Source organism: Hemicordylus capensis, chromosome 8 (assembly GCF_027244095.1).
Source record: "Hemicordylus capensis ecotype Gifberg chromosome 8, rHemCap1.1.pri, whole genome shotgun sequence".
In the NCBI taxonomy this organism is placed as follows: Eukaryota; Metazoa; Chordata; class Lepidosauria; order Squamata; family Cordylidae; genus Hemicordylus; species Hemicordylus capensis.
This window is the reverse complement of record NC_069664.1, coordinates 28118256-28132978: the sequence shown is the minus strand read 5'-3', so window position 1 is coordinate 28132978 and position 14723 is coordinate 28118256. Positions and strand designations below refer to the sequence as shown.

General features: G+C 48.3%; 1 protein-coding gene across 4 annotated transcripts; it reads left to right on the top strand.

Moving 5' to 3' along the window:
* Positions 1-3917: 3917 nt before the first annotated feature.
* Positions 3918-14070, top strand: LOC128333586 (TLC domain-containing protein 5-like). Of its 4 annotated transcripts, XM_053269180.1 has the most exons (4): positions 3918-4139; positions 4367-4502; positions 6996-7195; positions 8305-14070. In XM_053269180.1, exons 2-4 carry the CDS (start codon positions 4462-4464, stop codon positions 8841-8843), a joined length of 780 nt encoding a protein of 259 aa, XP_053125155.1. In that variant the 5' UTR covers positions 3918-4139; positions 4367-4461; the 3' UTR covers positions 8844-14070. The 4 variants fall into 4 exon arrangements, with proteins under 4 accessions (XP_053125155.1, XP_053125158.1, XP_053125156.1 ...); XM_053269183.1 differs by lacking the exon at positions 4367-4502; XM_053269181.1 differs by lacking the exon at positions 3918-4139 and having other exon boundaries at positions 4288-4502.
* Positions 14071-14723: the final 653 nt, after the last annotated feature.

The following is a 14723-nucleotide window of genomic DNA, read 5'->3' as shown; positions in this document are numbered from 1 at the left end:
CGGAGTCCCACGACTCTTTGCACTTGGCATGTCTGGGATGATGCCACCATGAGTGAACTTTGAGGGGCAACAGTGCAAGTCTTCTCCAAAAGAAGTCTCTTTTGGAAAGAAAAACAATCAAAACCCCGGCTTATTCGCCATCACTGGGGAAACCTTCAAAATGTGCTTCCAGCCGAAAGACAGGGAGTCACAAACTGGAGCATCCACAAGACGGAGAGGCTCTGTGTGCACGAGCCCAGGTCTTCTCAAACTCAGCTCCTTAGGTGTTGTTGGCCACTGCAGCAGGGGACGATGGGGGTTGTAGTCCAAAATCTGGGGATCCAGGCTTGAGAGCCCCTGGGCTAGCTGGCCTCACATCATCCCAACAGGAATTGGATTTGATGCCAATGTGACGGCTACTGAGTCCCCTCCTCTTAACCGAAAAAAGAAAGAGCCACAGTGAGAAGGAGTGATAATTGTAAAAAGTATAAATGAGACTTTATAAACGTATCACATTTTACTACCTATTAGCTTCAAATGGCCATTTGAAGCCATTTGATGACCAACAACTCACTCCCCAACCTCTCCAGCTGGGTACCAGCCTTTATACTGAATGCCCATAACCCAGCCCCCAGCCATGTGATCAGGAGACATCTAAGGCTCCCCTGGGTCCTACCTTCCCCGTCCCCGTCTCCCCTACTGGTTCCCGTGGTGTTGAATCTGACTCCGTAACCCAGGAGCCAGCCACACAGCCACCCCATTCTTCAGCTTGCCCCAACATCCTCTTCATGTGAAGTGGTCCTTGATCCCATTTCAAGACAGCAGTCGCATTTCCATCGCATTCAAAGTGCTTGCCTCAGCCCTATAGCCAGTAATCTGACCAGTATTATCCCCATACTACTGCAGGTGGGAAGGCTGAGAGAACATGAATTTGCCTCCAGGCCCCAAGAGGGTGTGTGTGACAAGAATTTCCCAGTCCACAACTCATAGGCTGCAGTCCTGTGTACATGTCCCTGAGAGTAAGCCTTATTTAAGTCCGGGTACTTACTTCCAAGTAAACATGCAAAGGATCTAGCTATCAGTCGTGGCCCATTACCAACTCACATAAATGTATCATGGCTCATGAAACCACTGTGTGTATCTTTGTACGTATGTGTGTATGTGAAATGTGCATGTATGTATTGGTATGATCTTCCCGATCATAAAGCAGACATGGGAAAACAACTTTTTTTAAAAAAGCTATCAAATGTATAGTGGGTTACACATCTAAAACAAACCAATTTTTGGCCTTCTGAAAGGATTCATTATTTTCTGTTATTTGCCATTGGATACGGCAATAGGACCTTCTCAGTGATGGTCCCCAGATTGTGGAATTTCCTCCTCAATAGGCTGGTTGGCCCCCTCACTGCTGGCATTCAAGCAGCTAGTTAGAACATATCTGTTCCACTGAGCTTTTTGTTTGTTTGGGGGCTAATGATACTAGTGTTGTTTTATAACTGGATGTGTTGTCTTTGTTATTGTGTATTTTATTTATTTATTTTAATTATATTTTGTAAATGTATTTCAAGCCAACTTAGGGGCTTCTTCAATGAGCTCAAAAGGCATGTATAAGAATTCTGGATAAATAAAAACATATGGAAGTCTATGAGTCAGGTGGCCTCTGGTCTCCAGACTGCCAGGAGCTTTCTCAGACAGCTGGCTTCGCCGTGGGTTTTCTGTGAGGCTTTACAGCGACTTTGAAGTTGCCCCAAAAAACCGAGGCAAAAAGTGGGGTTTTTTTTTACCCCAGATATAAACCAGGCTACACTCTAACGCGCAATGAAAAACCCAAATTGTGTGTGAAGTGCCACCTGAGAACTTGCAGGGACTTTGGGGTAAATCTGGCCTATATGTGAGCGTACCCCCTCTATTCCAGAGGAGGTGTGAACTAAAAGCTGAATGTGAAAAACTTCCAGAAGAAGTGAAATAAAAGAAACGGAATCTAAAGGGCATTTCCCACTTGTGTATCATATCATCAATATACATACAGATACTACTGTTGTCTCTGGCCATAAATACAAATGAGGCTACCATAAATGGGAGGAATGTAAAGAAACTGACCTTAAAAAGCCAAAAGACACCAATCGGTCTTCCAATTTTTCAAACCCATTTTTCAGACTGGACATGGGCAGGGGAAGGAGCCCATATTGCAAGTTCATATTGGACCAAGAAAAAAAAAGGGAGGGGGTTCTCCTATTTGGCTAACCTTAACATTCTCCTCTCCTCTTGCATTTCCCTCCCCAGGGCCCTTTTGAAGACTCTGAGAGGTCCTGCGGGAGGCACAGTGTTTTTTTGTGCCACCCCCACCTTTTTCTCTCCGGCTGACATACTGCACAATGTTTCACACATGGTGGGATGTTTGTGCAGTTGCACCAGTTCAAAAATGGCACAGAGCTGCACAACAGCCAAACGGTTGCACAACTCGGTGCCATTCTTGTGCTTGCCCTTGCCCAATGGTGAAAATGTTAGTTACATCCCACCACGTGCATAACATTACACAAAATGTCAGCCTCTGCCCCCTGTGTCAATGCAGCAAGCACAAATACTGAAATGAAACTCTCGATCCTGGGTAGGGATGTACGAACCGGTTCAAATTCGAACCGAACCAGGGGAAGTTACGAGCAAAAGCAAAACCGAACCACCCCCTCCTGGTTCGAACCTGGTTCGAATTCAAACCGAACCAGGCAAACCGGTTTTGTGCACATCCCTAATCCTGAAATTAAATTTTAACTGATTAGTTTTACTGCCTTTTATGATGAGGATCAATGTTATTTATTTTATTTTTTTCAAATATTGAGCCATACTTTGGATCCCCCCACGCCTCCATGTTTGTGGCCAGGGGCAATTGCTCCTGTGCCCTGCCTCTTTAAAAATCCACCCTGCCTCTCTCTTTTGGTTAGCCTTCTATCTGCACTTCTGCTAGAAACTTTTAGGAATGGGGAATGCCTCCATGGAGGAGGATGAGGATGGAAAGGGTAGAGGGGGGCCCACATTAGACCAAGGGGTACTCCTGAGAGATCTCCTCACCATGGCTAAGAGATCTGGCAGTGGTTTGTCTGCATGGAGCTTAAAACAGGTCGGACAGGATCAGAACGTAAGTTGGAAGGAGATGGTTGTCTGTGTGTGTTTTGATTTCCCAGAGAGCAATTAGCCATCACCCGATAAGTTAAATATGCAAGTCCACAAATACAGAGGCAGATAAATTTAGCAGTGATTAGTCGTGATTCACAGGAGGCTTGAACAACAGGCATTGCTGTAATGATGTGCCTGCAAGCTAGTTCCTCCTTGAATTTGCAGAAAGGGAGATAATATATGCATTTTAAAATCTAAGCCAATTTGGGGTGACAAAGTTGGGCCTAGGGATAGAAATGCCATTTAGCAAGCAGGTATGTAGGCAGAAATGATTTTTTAAATTATCCTATATATATATATATATATATATATATATATATATATATATATATATCCGCTGCATGCAGAAAACTACCCCCATATATGTGTGTATGTATATACACACACACACACAGAGGGAGGGGGGGAGCCTCCTTATGATGTGGCAATTTACAACGTGGAAGGAGCTCTTTCTATAGGGGAGTCGTATTCAAAATATCTTAGAGAAAAAGAAAGCTCAGCTGCTTCATTATCCTGAGGCAGACCCTTGGCCCATTTAGCGCAGTATTGTCTTCAGGGGCTTCCTTGCGCAGAGGCCATCTTCCCGGCCTCTCGTTCTTCCAAATGATGCTGATCTTCTTCTCCTTCCCTACTTTTCCTGCTCCTCTTTTCCCCTCCGCTCAATCAATTGGTTGGAGGGCTGCAGAAAATAAGGGGCGGAGGAGGGGTGGTGGGCGATCTTCCTCCTCCTCCCCAGGCCCGCCCGCTGTCACGGCGCTCGCCGCAGCCTTGCGATCTCTCCTCCCCGCCAGCAGGTGACCCTAAGCCGGGCTCCTCCGCCTGCCTGCCTGCTTGCCGCCTCCGTCGCCTGGAGCTCGGTGATCTTCGTAACCGAGAGACGCCTTGCTTGCTGCCGGCCAGGGGGCGGAGGAGCCGACGGGGAGAGAACGGCGGCGGCGGCGGCGGCCCGGCCCGCGTCCCGCTCGGGCCCCGTCTGCGCCCTGGGCCAGGTAACCTCTCCAAAGAGCGCACGCGGCCGCCGCTCTCCAAGGGTCTGCTGCGCCCAGGGGAGCGCGCGACGCGCCTGCGGGCACGCTCGCGGGGATCCATGGGCTCGGGTGGGGCCGAAGGGAGGGTAATCCCAGCCCCGGGGTGGGGACTCACAGCTTTGCGGCTCGCTCGCCTTGGAGCCGGCAACGGCTGTTGGAAATGTAACAGGGGGCCTGATGGTTTCCAGATGGAAATGCGGGTGCCCAGCGTGGCTGAGCCTTGGAACTTGCTGGCAGGGGCACACGAGGCAACAGGTGGAAGGCGTCTCTGGGCACGTGCAGAATGCTGTTTGCTCTCACCGAGGAATCGTTTCAACGCCACAGGTGTCTGAAGGGAAGGGGAAGGACTCTGGGTCAGGAGGTACGATTTCCAGGCAAACGGAAGCCTTATTCCCCCGCCCCGCCTCCCGTTTCCAAAGTTAAATTAAAATGGAAAGGTCTTCGGTTCCCTCTCAGCATCCCCGGTTAAAAGGATCTCAGGCTGGGAGAAGTTCCTAAAGGGTTACTGCTGTGCCAATCCAGGTAGACACATGGTTGCTGATTCAGCAGAAGCTGCCTTGCCTTTGTATATATTTGCATATGATGCGCAGCCCAGCTCCACACATGTTTACTCAGAAGTAAGCGCAGTGTGTTCAGTGGGGCCTTTCCCCAGGTAAATCTGAATTTGATTTTTCTAGAAAGCACTCAAGGAGCATAACAAACTCAACAGGAAGCCACTAAGCCATTAAAAGAAAACAAGCCCAAGGCAGATGCCAGGCAGGCACCGCTCTCCCCAGTCAAAAGGCTGTAATTTATTTTGCTACATTCAACAAGGCTTGGGCTGTATCCCACCCCTCCTTTGCCCCTCCTGCTCTGGTGGTTGTTCTTTGCACAACTAAAAAGGGATAAAAGAAGCCAAAATGGATTTTCCAAAATCTTAGAAATCAGGTACGGAAAGCAATATACAAACTGAGCGATCTTCTCATTTCCATAGATACTGCTTCTGAAGGTCCCTGGCAGCATCTCCAAGTAGGGCTGAGAAAAGCCCTTCTCTGCCTGAAGCTCTGTAGAGCTGCTACCAGTCAGTGTAGATAATACTGAGCCAGATGGACCAATAGTCTGACTCAGTAAAATGCAGCTTCCTATGTAAAGTAAATTGAAGTTGAGTCGGGTGTCGACTCCTGGTGCCCACAGAGCCCTGTGGTTGTCTTTGGTAGAATACAGGAGGGGTTCACCATTGGCATCTCCTGCGCAGTATGAGAGGATGCCTTTCAGCATTTTCCTATATTACTGCTGCCCCCATATAGGTGTTTCACCAGTAGGGATTTGAACTGGCAACCTCTTACTCTCCAGGCAAATTACTTCCTCATTGCGCCATTAGGAGGCTCTAGCTTCCTATGTAAAGTATGCTGGTGTCGACTACTGGCGACTACAGAGCCCTGTGGTTGTCTGTGGTAGAATGCAGGAGGGGTTGACCATTGCCTCCTCCCATGCAGTATGAGATGATGCCTTCCAGCATCTTCCTATATCACTGCTGCCCGATATAGGTGAGCTTCCTATGTACCTATGACTAAATCTCATTCATTTCAGTGGGACTTGAGTTAGTCAGGAGGATGAACCTGTCTCATTGAATTCAATTCAATGAGCTTAATCATGACTAGATGCCAATGAATTTGTTTATTAAATTTTATATCCTACTGTCCTTCCATCCTGGAGTTCCAAGTAGCATTTAATAAGGACATAGACAACTACAGGGTTCTGTGGTCGCCAGGAGTCGACACCGACTTGACGGCACACTTTACCTTTATATATGTTGGTAATTTAATTGAGTTTTTTAAAAAAAATTGTTCTGGTTGTTTAATTGTTTTTAATGATGTTTTAATTGTTAATTGATGTTTTATATTGTTCGTATTTCTGTTTTAACTGTTATTGGTTTTAATGGTTTTGTTTTAATTGTGAACCGCCCTGAACCACTTTGGAAAGGTGGTATAAAAATCAAATTAATTAATTAATTAAAAGGTGACAATGTCTCTGGGCCATCCTTTCAACATGCAGTGACTTGTGATTTGGCTAGCATATGGAAACTGCAGAAATTAGAGCTGGAAAACTGGCAGGCATTGAGTGGAGCATCTCCCGCACCCAGGATACAATAGAAGAGAAACCAGGCAGGAGTCTCACATGAGTGTAGGGCATGTCCAGACTCTGCAGTTGGTCCACAATGCAGTGGCCAGGTTGGTCTCTGGGTCATCTCAGAGAGACCATATCACTCCTATCTTAAAAGTTGTTGTTGATAACCTTTCTGGGCAAAATACAAGGTGCTGGTTATTACCTATAAAACCCTAAACAGCTTGGGCCCTGGGTATTTAAGAGAACGTCTTCTTCACCATGAGCCCCATTGCCTGTTGAGATCTTCTGGAGAGGTTTGCCTACGGTTGCCACTGGCTCGTCTGGTGGCTACTCGGAGACGGGCCTTCTCCATTGCTGCCCCTGGGCTTTGGAATGTGCTCCCTGTTGAAATAAGAGCCTCCCCATCTCTGGCAACTTTTAAAAAGACACTGAAGACATCTTTGTTCACCCAGGCTTTTGATTAGATTTATAGTTTTTAATACTTTTAATGCTGGGTTTTAAATGATTGTTTAAATGATTTTAATTGTAAGCTGCCCAGAGACACAAGTTTTGGCCGGTATAGAAATATGTTAAATAAATAAGTAAATAAGTAAGTAAATAATAAATAAATGTCCTTATGCTCATCTGTGAAATATTGGAAGGTATGATATGGCTGTCTACCAGATTTGGCTTTAATTTTGCCTCTTCCTTCTCCCCTTCGTCCCATCCTAGAATGGTGGCTTCCATGGTCCTCCGGGTGGCCTGCAGCCTGATTGGCTGGTTCTCGCTCTACACCTGGTCCTGCCATCGGTACAGAGACCGCACCTGGGAATGGAGCTGCCGACTGGTCACTCTCACGCATGGGGTCCTGGCCACTTTCCTCTCTGGCTATATCGGCTTCATTGATGGCCCGTGGCCAATGTCTTACCCAGGTATGTGATGGGTAGAGAGCCGGCCTTGTGGTAGCGAGCATGAATTGTTAACTTTGCTAAGCAGGGTTTGCATTTGGATGGGTGGCTACCTGTGAGCACTATAAGATATTCCCTGTAGGGAATGGGGCCGTATCTCAGTGGTACGGCATCTGCTTTGCATCAGAAGGTCCCAGCTTCAGTCCCTGGCAGCATCTCCAGGAAGGGCTGGGCCAAACCCCGGCTTAAAACCTTGGAGAGCTGCTGCCAGTCAGAGTAGACCAGGAGTTTCCAAGCTGTGGTTCTCTAGAGATGTTGCTAAACTACAACTCCCATCATCCCTGGCCACAATAAATTGTAGCTGATGGGAGTTGTAGTTTAGCAACATCTGGAGTATCTCTGGTTGGGAATCCCTGGTGTAGACCAGGGATTCTCAACATTGGGTCCCCAAATGTTACTGGATTTCAGCTCCCATATTTCCCAACCAAAGGCTGCTGGGGCTGGGGATTGTGGGAGTTGAAGTCCAGTAACATCTGGGAACCCAACGTTGAGAATCCCTGGTGTAGACAATACTGAGCTAGATGGACCATCACTCTGTATAAAGCAGCTTCCTATGTCCATAACTTTGGACTGGATGCTGGTCCAGTGCTCACTGAAAGCGACTTGGAGGCCATGAAGCAAACCAGTTCTGCATGGAGACTCACTAGGAAATTAAAATGCTAGTAACTCAGTTCCTTTCTATACCACCAGTGGCAGCTCAGAACTTCTGGGCACATGAAGAAGGGCATGAAATACCACCCCCATCAGTGTACTTCCCTCCCACTCTTTCCCTTTTTAAAAAATGGGGGCAGCAGAGGAGCATCTTGCTGCCTTGCTGACAACCTAATACCCTGCTGCCTGAGACGGCCACCTCGCCTCGCTCTGCCTCACCTCGCCTCACGAAAGGGCCACCCCGTATTCCACAGTGCTGTTCACCAGTGTTCCTGGAACATTGTCGGAGTAGGATTGGGATTCCCAGATGTTGTTGACTACAACTCCCAGAATCCCCAGCGGCACTGGCTTTTGCCTGGGGGTGATGGGAGTTGTGTCCGGTTGTGAATGCAGGCTGATCTGACATTTGTCTTTCCTTTCAGGGTCGCCCAACACCAATCTGCAGGTCCACGCGCTGTGTATGAGCTTAGGCTACTTCCTTTTCGACCTGGGCTGGTGTGTCTACTTCCGGACAGAAGGCCCACTGATGCTGGCCCACCACACCGTCAGCATCCTGGGGATCACCGTGTCCCTGGCCCTGGGCGAGTCAGCCGCCGAAGTCAACGGCGTCATCTTCGGCAGCGAGATCACCAACCCGCTGCTGCAGGCCCGCTGGTTCCTGCGGGAGAAGGGTCTCTACCACAGCTTCACGGGCGACGTGGTGGACTTCCTCTTTGTGGTGCTCTTCACGGGGGTGCGGATCGGCGTCGGCGCCTGGCTGATGTACTGCGTGTTGCTGTCGCCCAAACCCAAGTGGTTCATCAAGGCCGGGGGCGTCATCATGTACGCTGTGTCTTGGGTCTTCATGGTTAGCATCTGCCGCTTCGCCCGGCGGAAAAGCATGAAGAAGTTCCATGCCTGGAGGAGCAGGTGGAGCGAATGTGGGGACTTGAATGCCAATGGGTACCTGAAAAAGCATTGACCCCCGCCCCACCCCAGGTTGGGTCTGCGTTCATGATCTGGCAAGAAAAGGGGCCCGGCGGGGCCGCAGCACAAGGCCAGATGGGAGAAGCGTCCCATGCAGTGGAGAGTAGTGGACAGACTGCCGGAGTAGGACCGGGAGACCCAAGTTCAAATCCCTGCTCAGCCACGAAGCTCGCTGGATAACCTTGGCTCAACCACTTCTAGCTAGAGAAATTCGCCTAGCTAGAGAGAACTTGCTTAGCCTACCTCACAGGGTTGTTGTGAGGACAGAGTGGGATAATTCCAATTTGCACCGCCTTGAGCTCTTTGGAGGAGGGGTGGGATACAAACGAAACAGGTAATAGAGATAGAATTAATGCTGGCCCAATGTGGCAGGTTTTATCCCTGTGTTTCAAAACTAGCCAGTCTTCTCATCCAGCTGAAAGAGCTGGGGATGAGGTGGTAGAGTCCTGAGGAGGTGGCAGAGTCCACTCTAGAGTGGAGTGTACCCTTTCAGTTTGCAGGGAGACCGAATACTGTACGTTTAAACCTAGCACAGCAAGGTGCGGGTTGGGCTAGAGCAGAGGCTCCCAATTACAACTCCCATAATTCTCAGCTACAATAAACTGTAGCTGGGGGTGATGGGAGTTGTAGTTCAGCAACATCTGGAGGGCCACAGGTTGGGGACCCCTGGGCTAGAGGGACCTTCTCTCTTGATATGTTAGGGGTTTGGGGTTTTTTTGTTGTAAACGGGCAGGCTGTTTTTTCTGGAAGGGGGAGTATTTCCATCATGGAATCCCCACCTGAAATGGGAGACTCCGTTCTGCCGCCTTGTTTTGCAGTATGCCTAGTCTTAGGCCTCTAGTGATGCTGTTGGTGTTACGCTGTAGAAGCATTTATAGATGCTGGGATAGCATGTGCTGCCAACAAGGTAACGACGGCAAGAGAAAAGGGCCAGTTTACTCAGAATATAGTCGGTGTGCATTCCCAAGAGCCCTTTGGATGCTGTTTTCCACTACCTCCTCCTTCAACACTGCCATAGCCTTGAGAGGCATTGCCAACCCCAGTGGTACACTGCAGTGTGTCTGCACATCTGGCGCACCTCCAGTTAGGCGTAGGATGCATACTTGAAGTGCTGGGGGTGGGGGTGGGGACTTGGAAATGTGGCCTTCCCATGTGCACTCAAAAGAACTGTGACCCATTTGGGGCTGGTCAAGGGCCCCACGTGAGTCGGGATTAATCCTCAGAATGAGTTGCAATTCAGTCACTGGACCTGGGAGGTCTTCTAGTCCATGCCCTCCCTTCTTCTGCCAGCTTCCCACCTTTGCAAGCATGTCTTGGAGCTGGGACTACCTTCCACCCCTGGTTACCGCCAACCCTTTCGCAAAGGTAAGGAGGGATTGTTTGCAGGCTACCACCAGGATTTTTCAATGAGTCCTTATGGGGACTCAGAGAATCCAGATTAATTGGTTTATTTGGGGGCAAATGGGGATGGGGCCATAGCTCAGTAAGAGCTCCTGCTTTGCATGCAGGAGGTCCCAGGTTCAATCCCTGGCAGCATCCCCAGGTAGGGCTGGGAGAGGCTCCTGTTTGACTCCCTGGAGAGTTGCTACTAATTGGAGTGGACAATACTGAGCTAAATGGACCAGTGGTCTGATTCGGTATAAGGCAACTTCCCATGTTAGGACCATAGGAAGCTGCCAGCTACTGAGTCAGACCATTGGTCCGTCTAGCTCTGTATTGTCTTCAGAGACTGGCAGTGGCTTCTCCAAGGTTGCAGGCAGGAATTTCTCTCAGCCCTATCTTGGAGATGCTGCCAGGGAGGGAATTTGAAACCTTCTGCTCTTCCCAGAGCAGCCCCATCCCCTACGAGGAATATGTTACAGTGCTCACACTTCTAGTCTCCCTTTCATATGCAACCAGGGCGGGCCCTGCTTTGCTAAGGGGACAAGTCATGCTTGCTACCACAAGACCAGTTCTCCTAGGAACCAGGTTCCTAGATTCTCCCATTCCTATTTTGAATATATTGCTCAGACTTTGGTAGTGTGCTGTACCTAGGGACTAGGAGGAATAGAACAGAGAGGCCAGGAATTCCTATCACTGCCACAGGATTCACTTGGTGGTCCTGCTATGCAAATCTTGCCTTGCTGGATAAGAGCAGAGAGTCATGTTTTGCCACATTCTGGGACATCCACAAGCAGGGCTTGAAGGTAACCATCCTTTGCCTGTCCCCAGAATAATCTCCCATTTAAAGGCAGGCTGCCTCTGTCCATGGAGGTCCCATTATTCTAGGTAAGGGCGTCCTCTACTGCTCAGTAGATGATGACTCAATTGCTCTAACTTGGGGTACTTACCCACCTTTTAAAGGTGTATTTTTTCCAATTCAGATTTTTAGAGAGGGGGAAATTTCTAGAGTCAGCTCAGGAGTTTTTCCAGCAGTAGACTGCCAGTGTGAAAGCAACATTATTATCTTCTATATATTTATTTCTCCTAGGCGTACCTGTCGCTGATCATGGCAGCTCTCGTGAAAGTTTGCAAGCAGCTGCCGATTAGCAATGGGCGAGAAAACAGGGATGCTGCCTGGCCGGTGGGGGGAGCTGGTGGTGGCGGCCGTCTCAGCCGCCGGGAATTGGCGGGTGGGCGGGAGGAGGCGGTGGGCCGGCTTTCCGGCATGCCCACCAGCCAGAAGCCATGGGGTGGGGTCGGGGAGAGGCAGGCCAGCCATGCAGCGGAAGCACAGATGCTCTGCGCCCGGCCCGGCTAGTTTTTAAGTACTGCCTCAAACAGCCCTGAGAATGTAGGTAGGCTAATCACTCAATATGGTTCTTTTTCTTCTTCTACTTTAGACTTCTGTTTCTTCTTTATCTGGAGTGTTAACATCCAGAAGATCAAACCAGTATTGGGTCATGGCGGGGGAAAAGATGGGGAGTGTAGGACCTTCTTCCCTCCACTCCCAATGCTTTGGGTTTACTTTGTTGTGGACTAGTCCATTGTTGAGAAGGAGGAAAGGGGAATAATTTATACTAAAAGCGGAGAGACCGGTGTTCCATACATTTTGGACTGGGTTTCAGCATGGGAGTGCGGCTTTCCCTGCCCCTCATCCAGACATGGGATGCCTGCAAGCAGCAGCATTTATTTATTTATAGTTCCATTTGTCCGTGGCCTCAAGGTGGTATACAGCCTACAGTGTCTCTTTTCGTTTTAGGGTGTGAGTCCTTTTGGGACAGGGAATTATGGTTTTATTTCTGCTGTGTAAACTGCTTAGAGAACTTCTTTTGTTGAAAAGCGGTATATACGTGTTCTTATTACTAAGAACAAAACACAATATACATTCACAGTAACAAAAACAATCAGCAGTGGAAACCCATCAAAGGCAGAAACAAAAAGCGCTGAAAAGTATGTTAGCAGCCTCTCTTCCACCCCACAACCTCCAATAAGATATCCCAGACTTCATGCACACCCCTCTGCAAATATGCAACTGGCATAGGTGAATTAATTATGCATAATTATGAATTAAGTATGCAATAAGCAGTTGGGGCTGCTGGTTATGTCACAACACTTCTGTGTGTGGTGTGTTGAGGGGCCTCTGGACCCTTCTCATTGCTTGCATCTGTTATAAAGAGAAATTGGTTCTCCCTGCACACACACACACACACACACACACACACACACACACACCTCTTTCAAAACTGTAGTTTGGACTCCTGGGAGAAGCTGTGCGGTGATGTAGTCAGACCAGGAGGGAGTAAGCATTTCGTTTCTGATCCCCCAGGGTCATCTGAGCTGAGCTGCTATAAGAGTTTGCATAACTTGTTTCAAGGGCAGTATGTCAGAACGGTGAGTTACTTTGCAACATTCTGTGCTCCAGTTCTGTTGAAAAGGGGCTCTCGTCAATGGCTCTGATGCTGATGATTTCTTTTGCACGGGTGGAACTCTTCCCTGGGTCAATGGGATCTCTATCAGTTGGAGGTGTGAGGGCAGAAGCCAGTGTGCGGAAGGGAGAAAACTGGGCCGAGGATTTAGCTGGGCATAATCGTCTAATCCACTGGATAAGGGAGGTCACTTGAGCAACTCTGATGCTTTGGAGCCACAGGACTGAATCTGTGACATATGGAAGAAGTCACACCTCAATCAGCAAAGGCTGTAGGCAGATACATTAAACCCATCGAGTGAAGGTCAGGAAGACAACTTTCTTTCCTGTTTCCTACAAGCACAGGACAAAGGTGCCCCTTGTCACCCAGCAGAGCTCAGCCTGGTAAGAACTCAAGTGTGTGATCAGCAGATTCCTGTGATGAATCAACTGCTCAATTAGACCACTTTATACCACACAGGTGAGGGATCTAAGGCTGACACCCAATTAAAGACACTTTAGTCGATTCATCAAGCAAGTTCTAATTGGTTAATTAGTTGGTTATATCTGCATAGGACTAGGACAATCATTATGAAGGAAAGAGAACGCTCGCCTTGGTTTTAGATGGTGTGTGTGTTGCCATGGGAGGAATCTTAGGAGGCATTCCTACCTAGCCAAATGGGAATGCCTCGTTTGCAATGGTGTGCACCTTCTACAGCTTTTTAAAAAACAAATTCTTCTATACTTCTCTTAGAAGAAAGCATTGCCCAATTAATTGGAGCTGGTTTTTAAAACAGGTTAAATATGGTTTGATATTGTAATCATAAATATGATTGAATATGGACTTTACCAATTAATTGATGAAAGGTTGCAGTCCTAGAGGGATCAAATGTTTGATAGATGTGCTGGATTAGGGAGATAAATTATATATGAACACCCTGCATCCCTCTGCCTTGCAGCTCAGCATGCCAGGGAGAAGACTAGACTAGAACTCCTCCTTGACTGGCTAGATTTCCACAAACAAGGAGTCTGTGGAACATTCAAATACTTGACCCCCGTGACTGCCACCTGCATCCTACAGTCCAGGGACATGCTTGTCATGTGATCTGCAGACGGTGTTGCTTGACTCTTACTGACCCACAAAGGATACGGAGAGAGGAAGCCAAGGATGTGCCCCCTTTAGAGGGAAAGACAATGTCCAAAAGAGTCCACCACTTTACTGTCTGTAAGGGCTAACCCATGGTGTCTTGGTCCAGAGGGCAAAGGAAACCATGGGACTAGTGTATAAATACTGTGTTTTGAATTACTGTGTAATAATTAATGTTCCACCAGTGTTGGGTATAGCAGCTTTGTATTATATTTTATAAAAATAAAGAGATTTTATGTATGTAAAGAATGCCATAGTAGCAGTGGAGTACAGCCAGATGGAAAAAATGTGGGCCAGGAGCTAGACCCAAAGCCTTAATGTCAGGGTGCTCAAACTTGGGTCCCCAGATGTTGATGGACTACAATCCCTATCATCCCCAGCACGACTGGGCATGATGGAAGTTGTAGTTCAGCCTCTGGGGACCCAGTCTGGAGCACCCCTGCAAATGCATCCCATGAGCCATACACTGGGATGGACTGCAGATCTACAGTCCTGCATCTGAATCCTTACTGGGAGTCTAACTCTAAAATTAGTTAGCGGAGGAGCACAAATACCTGGCCAGCCAATTAATGCTCCTATTTTCCAAGCGAGGAACGCTGAGGCTGAGAGATAAGCAATTGGCACAAAGCCAGCCACAGTATGGGGGGCCCTTTCTGCTCCTAAAGTATAAGCTGTAGAAACTGAAAGCCCTTGCCAATCACTTGGAGATCTGCCTTCTGCCCCCACTGCCCTACAAAGCAATTGGTTTTCCTCCCTGTCTCCTCAAGCCAGTTTGACACGTCTGATAGCATGCTGCCCACCAGTATCCAGAAGTGCGTTTACCCCTGGACTTTGGGGCCGAAGTCCAGGGCCTCCACAGCCTCTGGGGGCCCCCAAATCCTATTTAGTCTATCCTAGATGGT

What these genes read in the sequence shown, in the direction of transcription:
- LOC128333586 (XM_053269180.1), top strand. Translation starts at nt 4,462, where the DNA reads ATGCTGTTTGCTCTCACCGAGGAATCGTTTCAACGCCACAG. An exon ending in GAATCGTTTCAACGCCACAG is followed by an intron (nt 4,503 to 6,995) that starts GTGTCTGAAGGG and finishes GTCCCATCCTAG; the next exon opens with AATGGTGGCTTCCATGGTCC. An exon ending in GTGGCCAATGTCTTACCCAG is followed by an intron (nt 7,196 to 8,304) that starts GTATGTGATGGG and finishes CTTTCCTTTCAG; the next exon opens with GGTCGCCCAACACCAATCTG.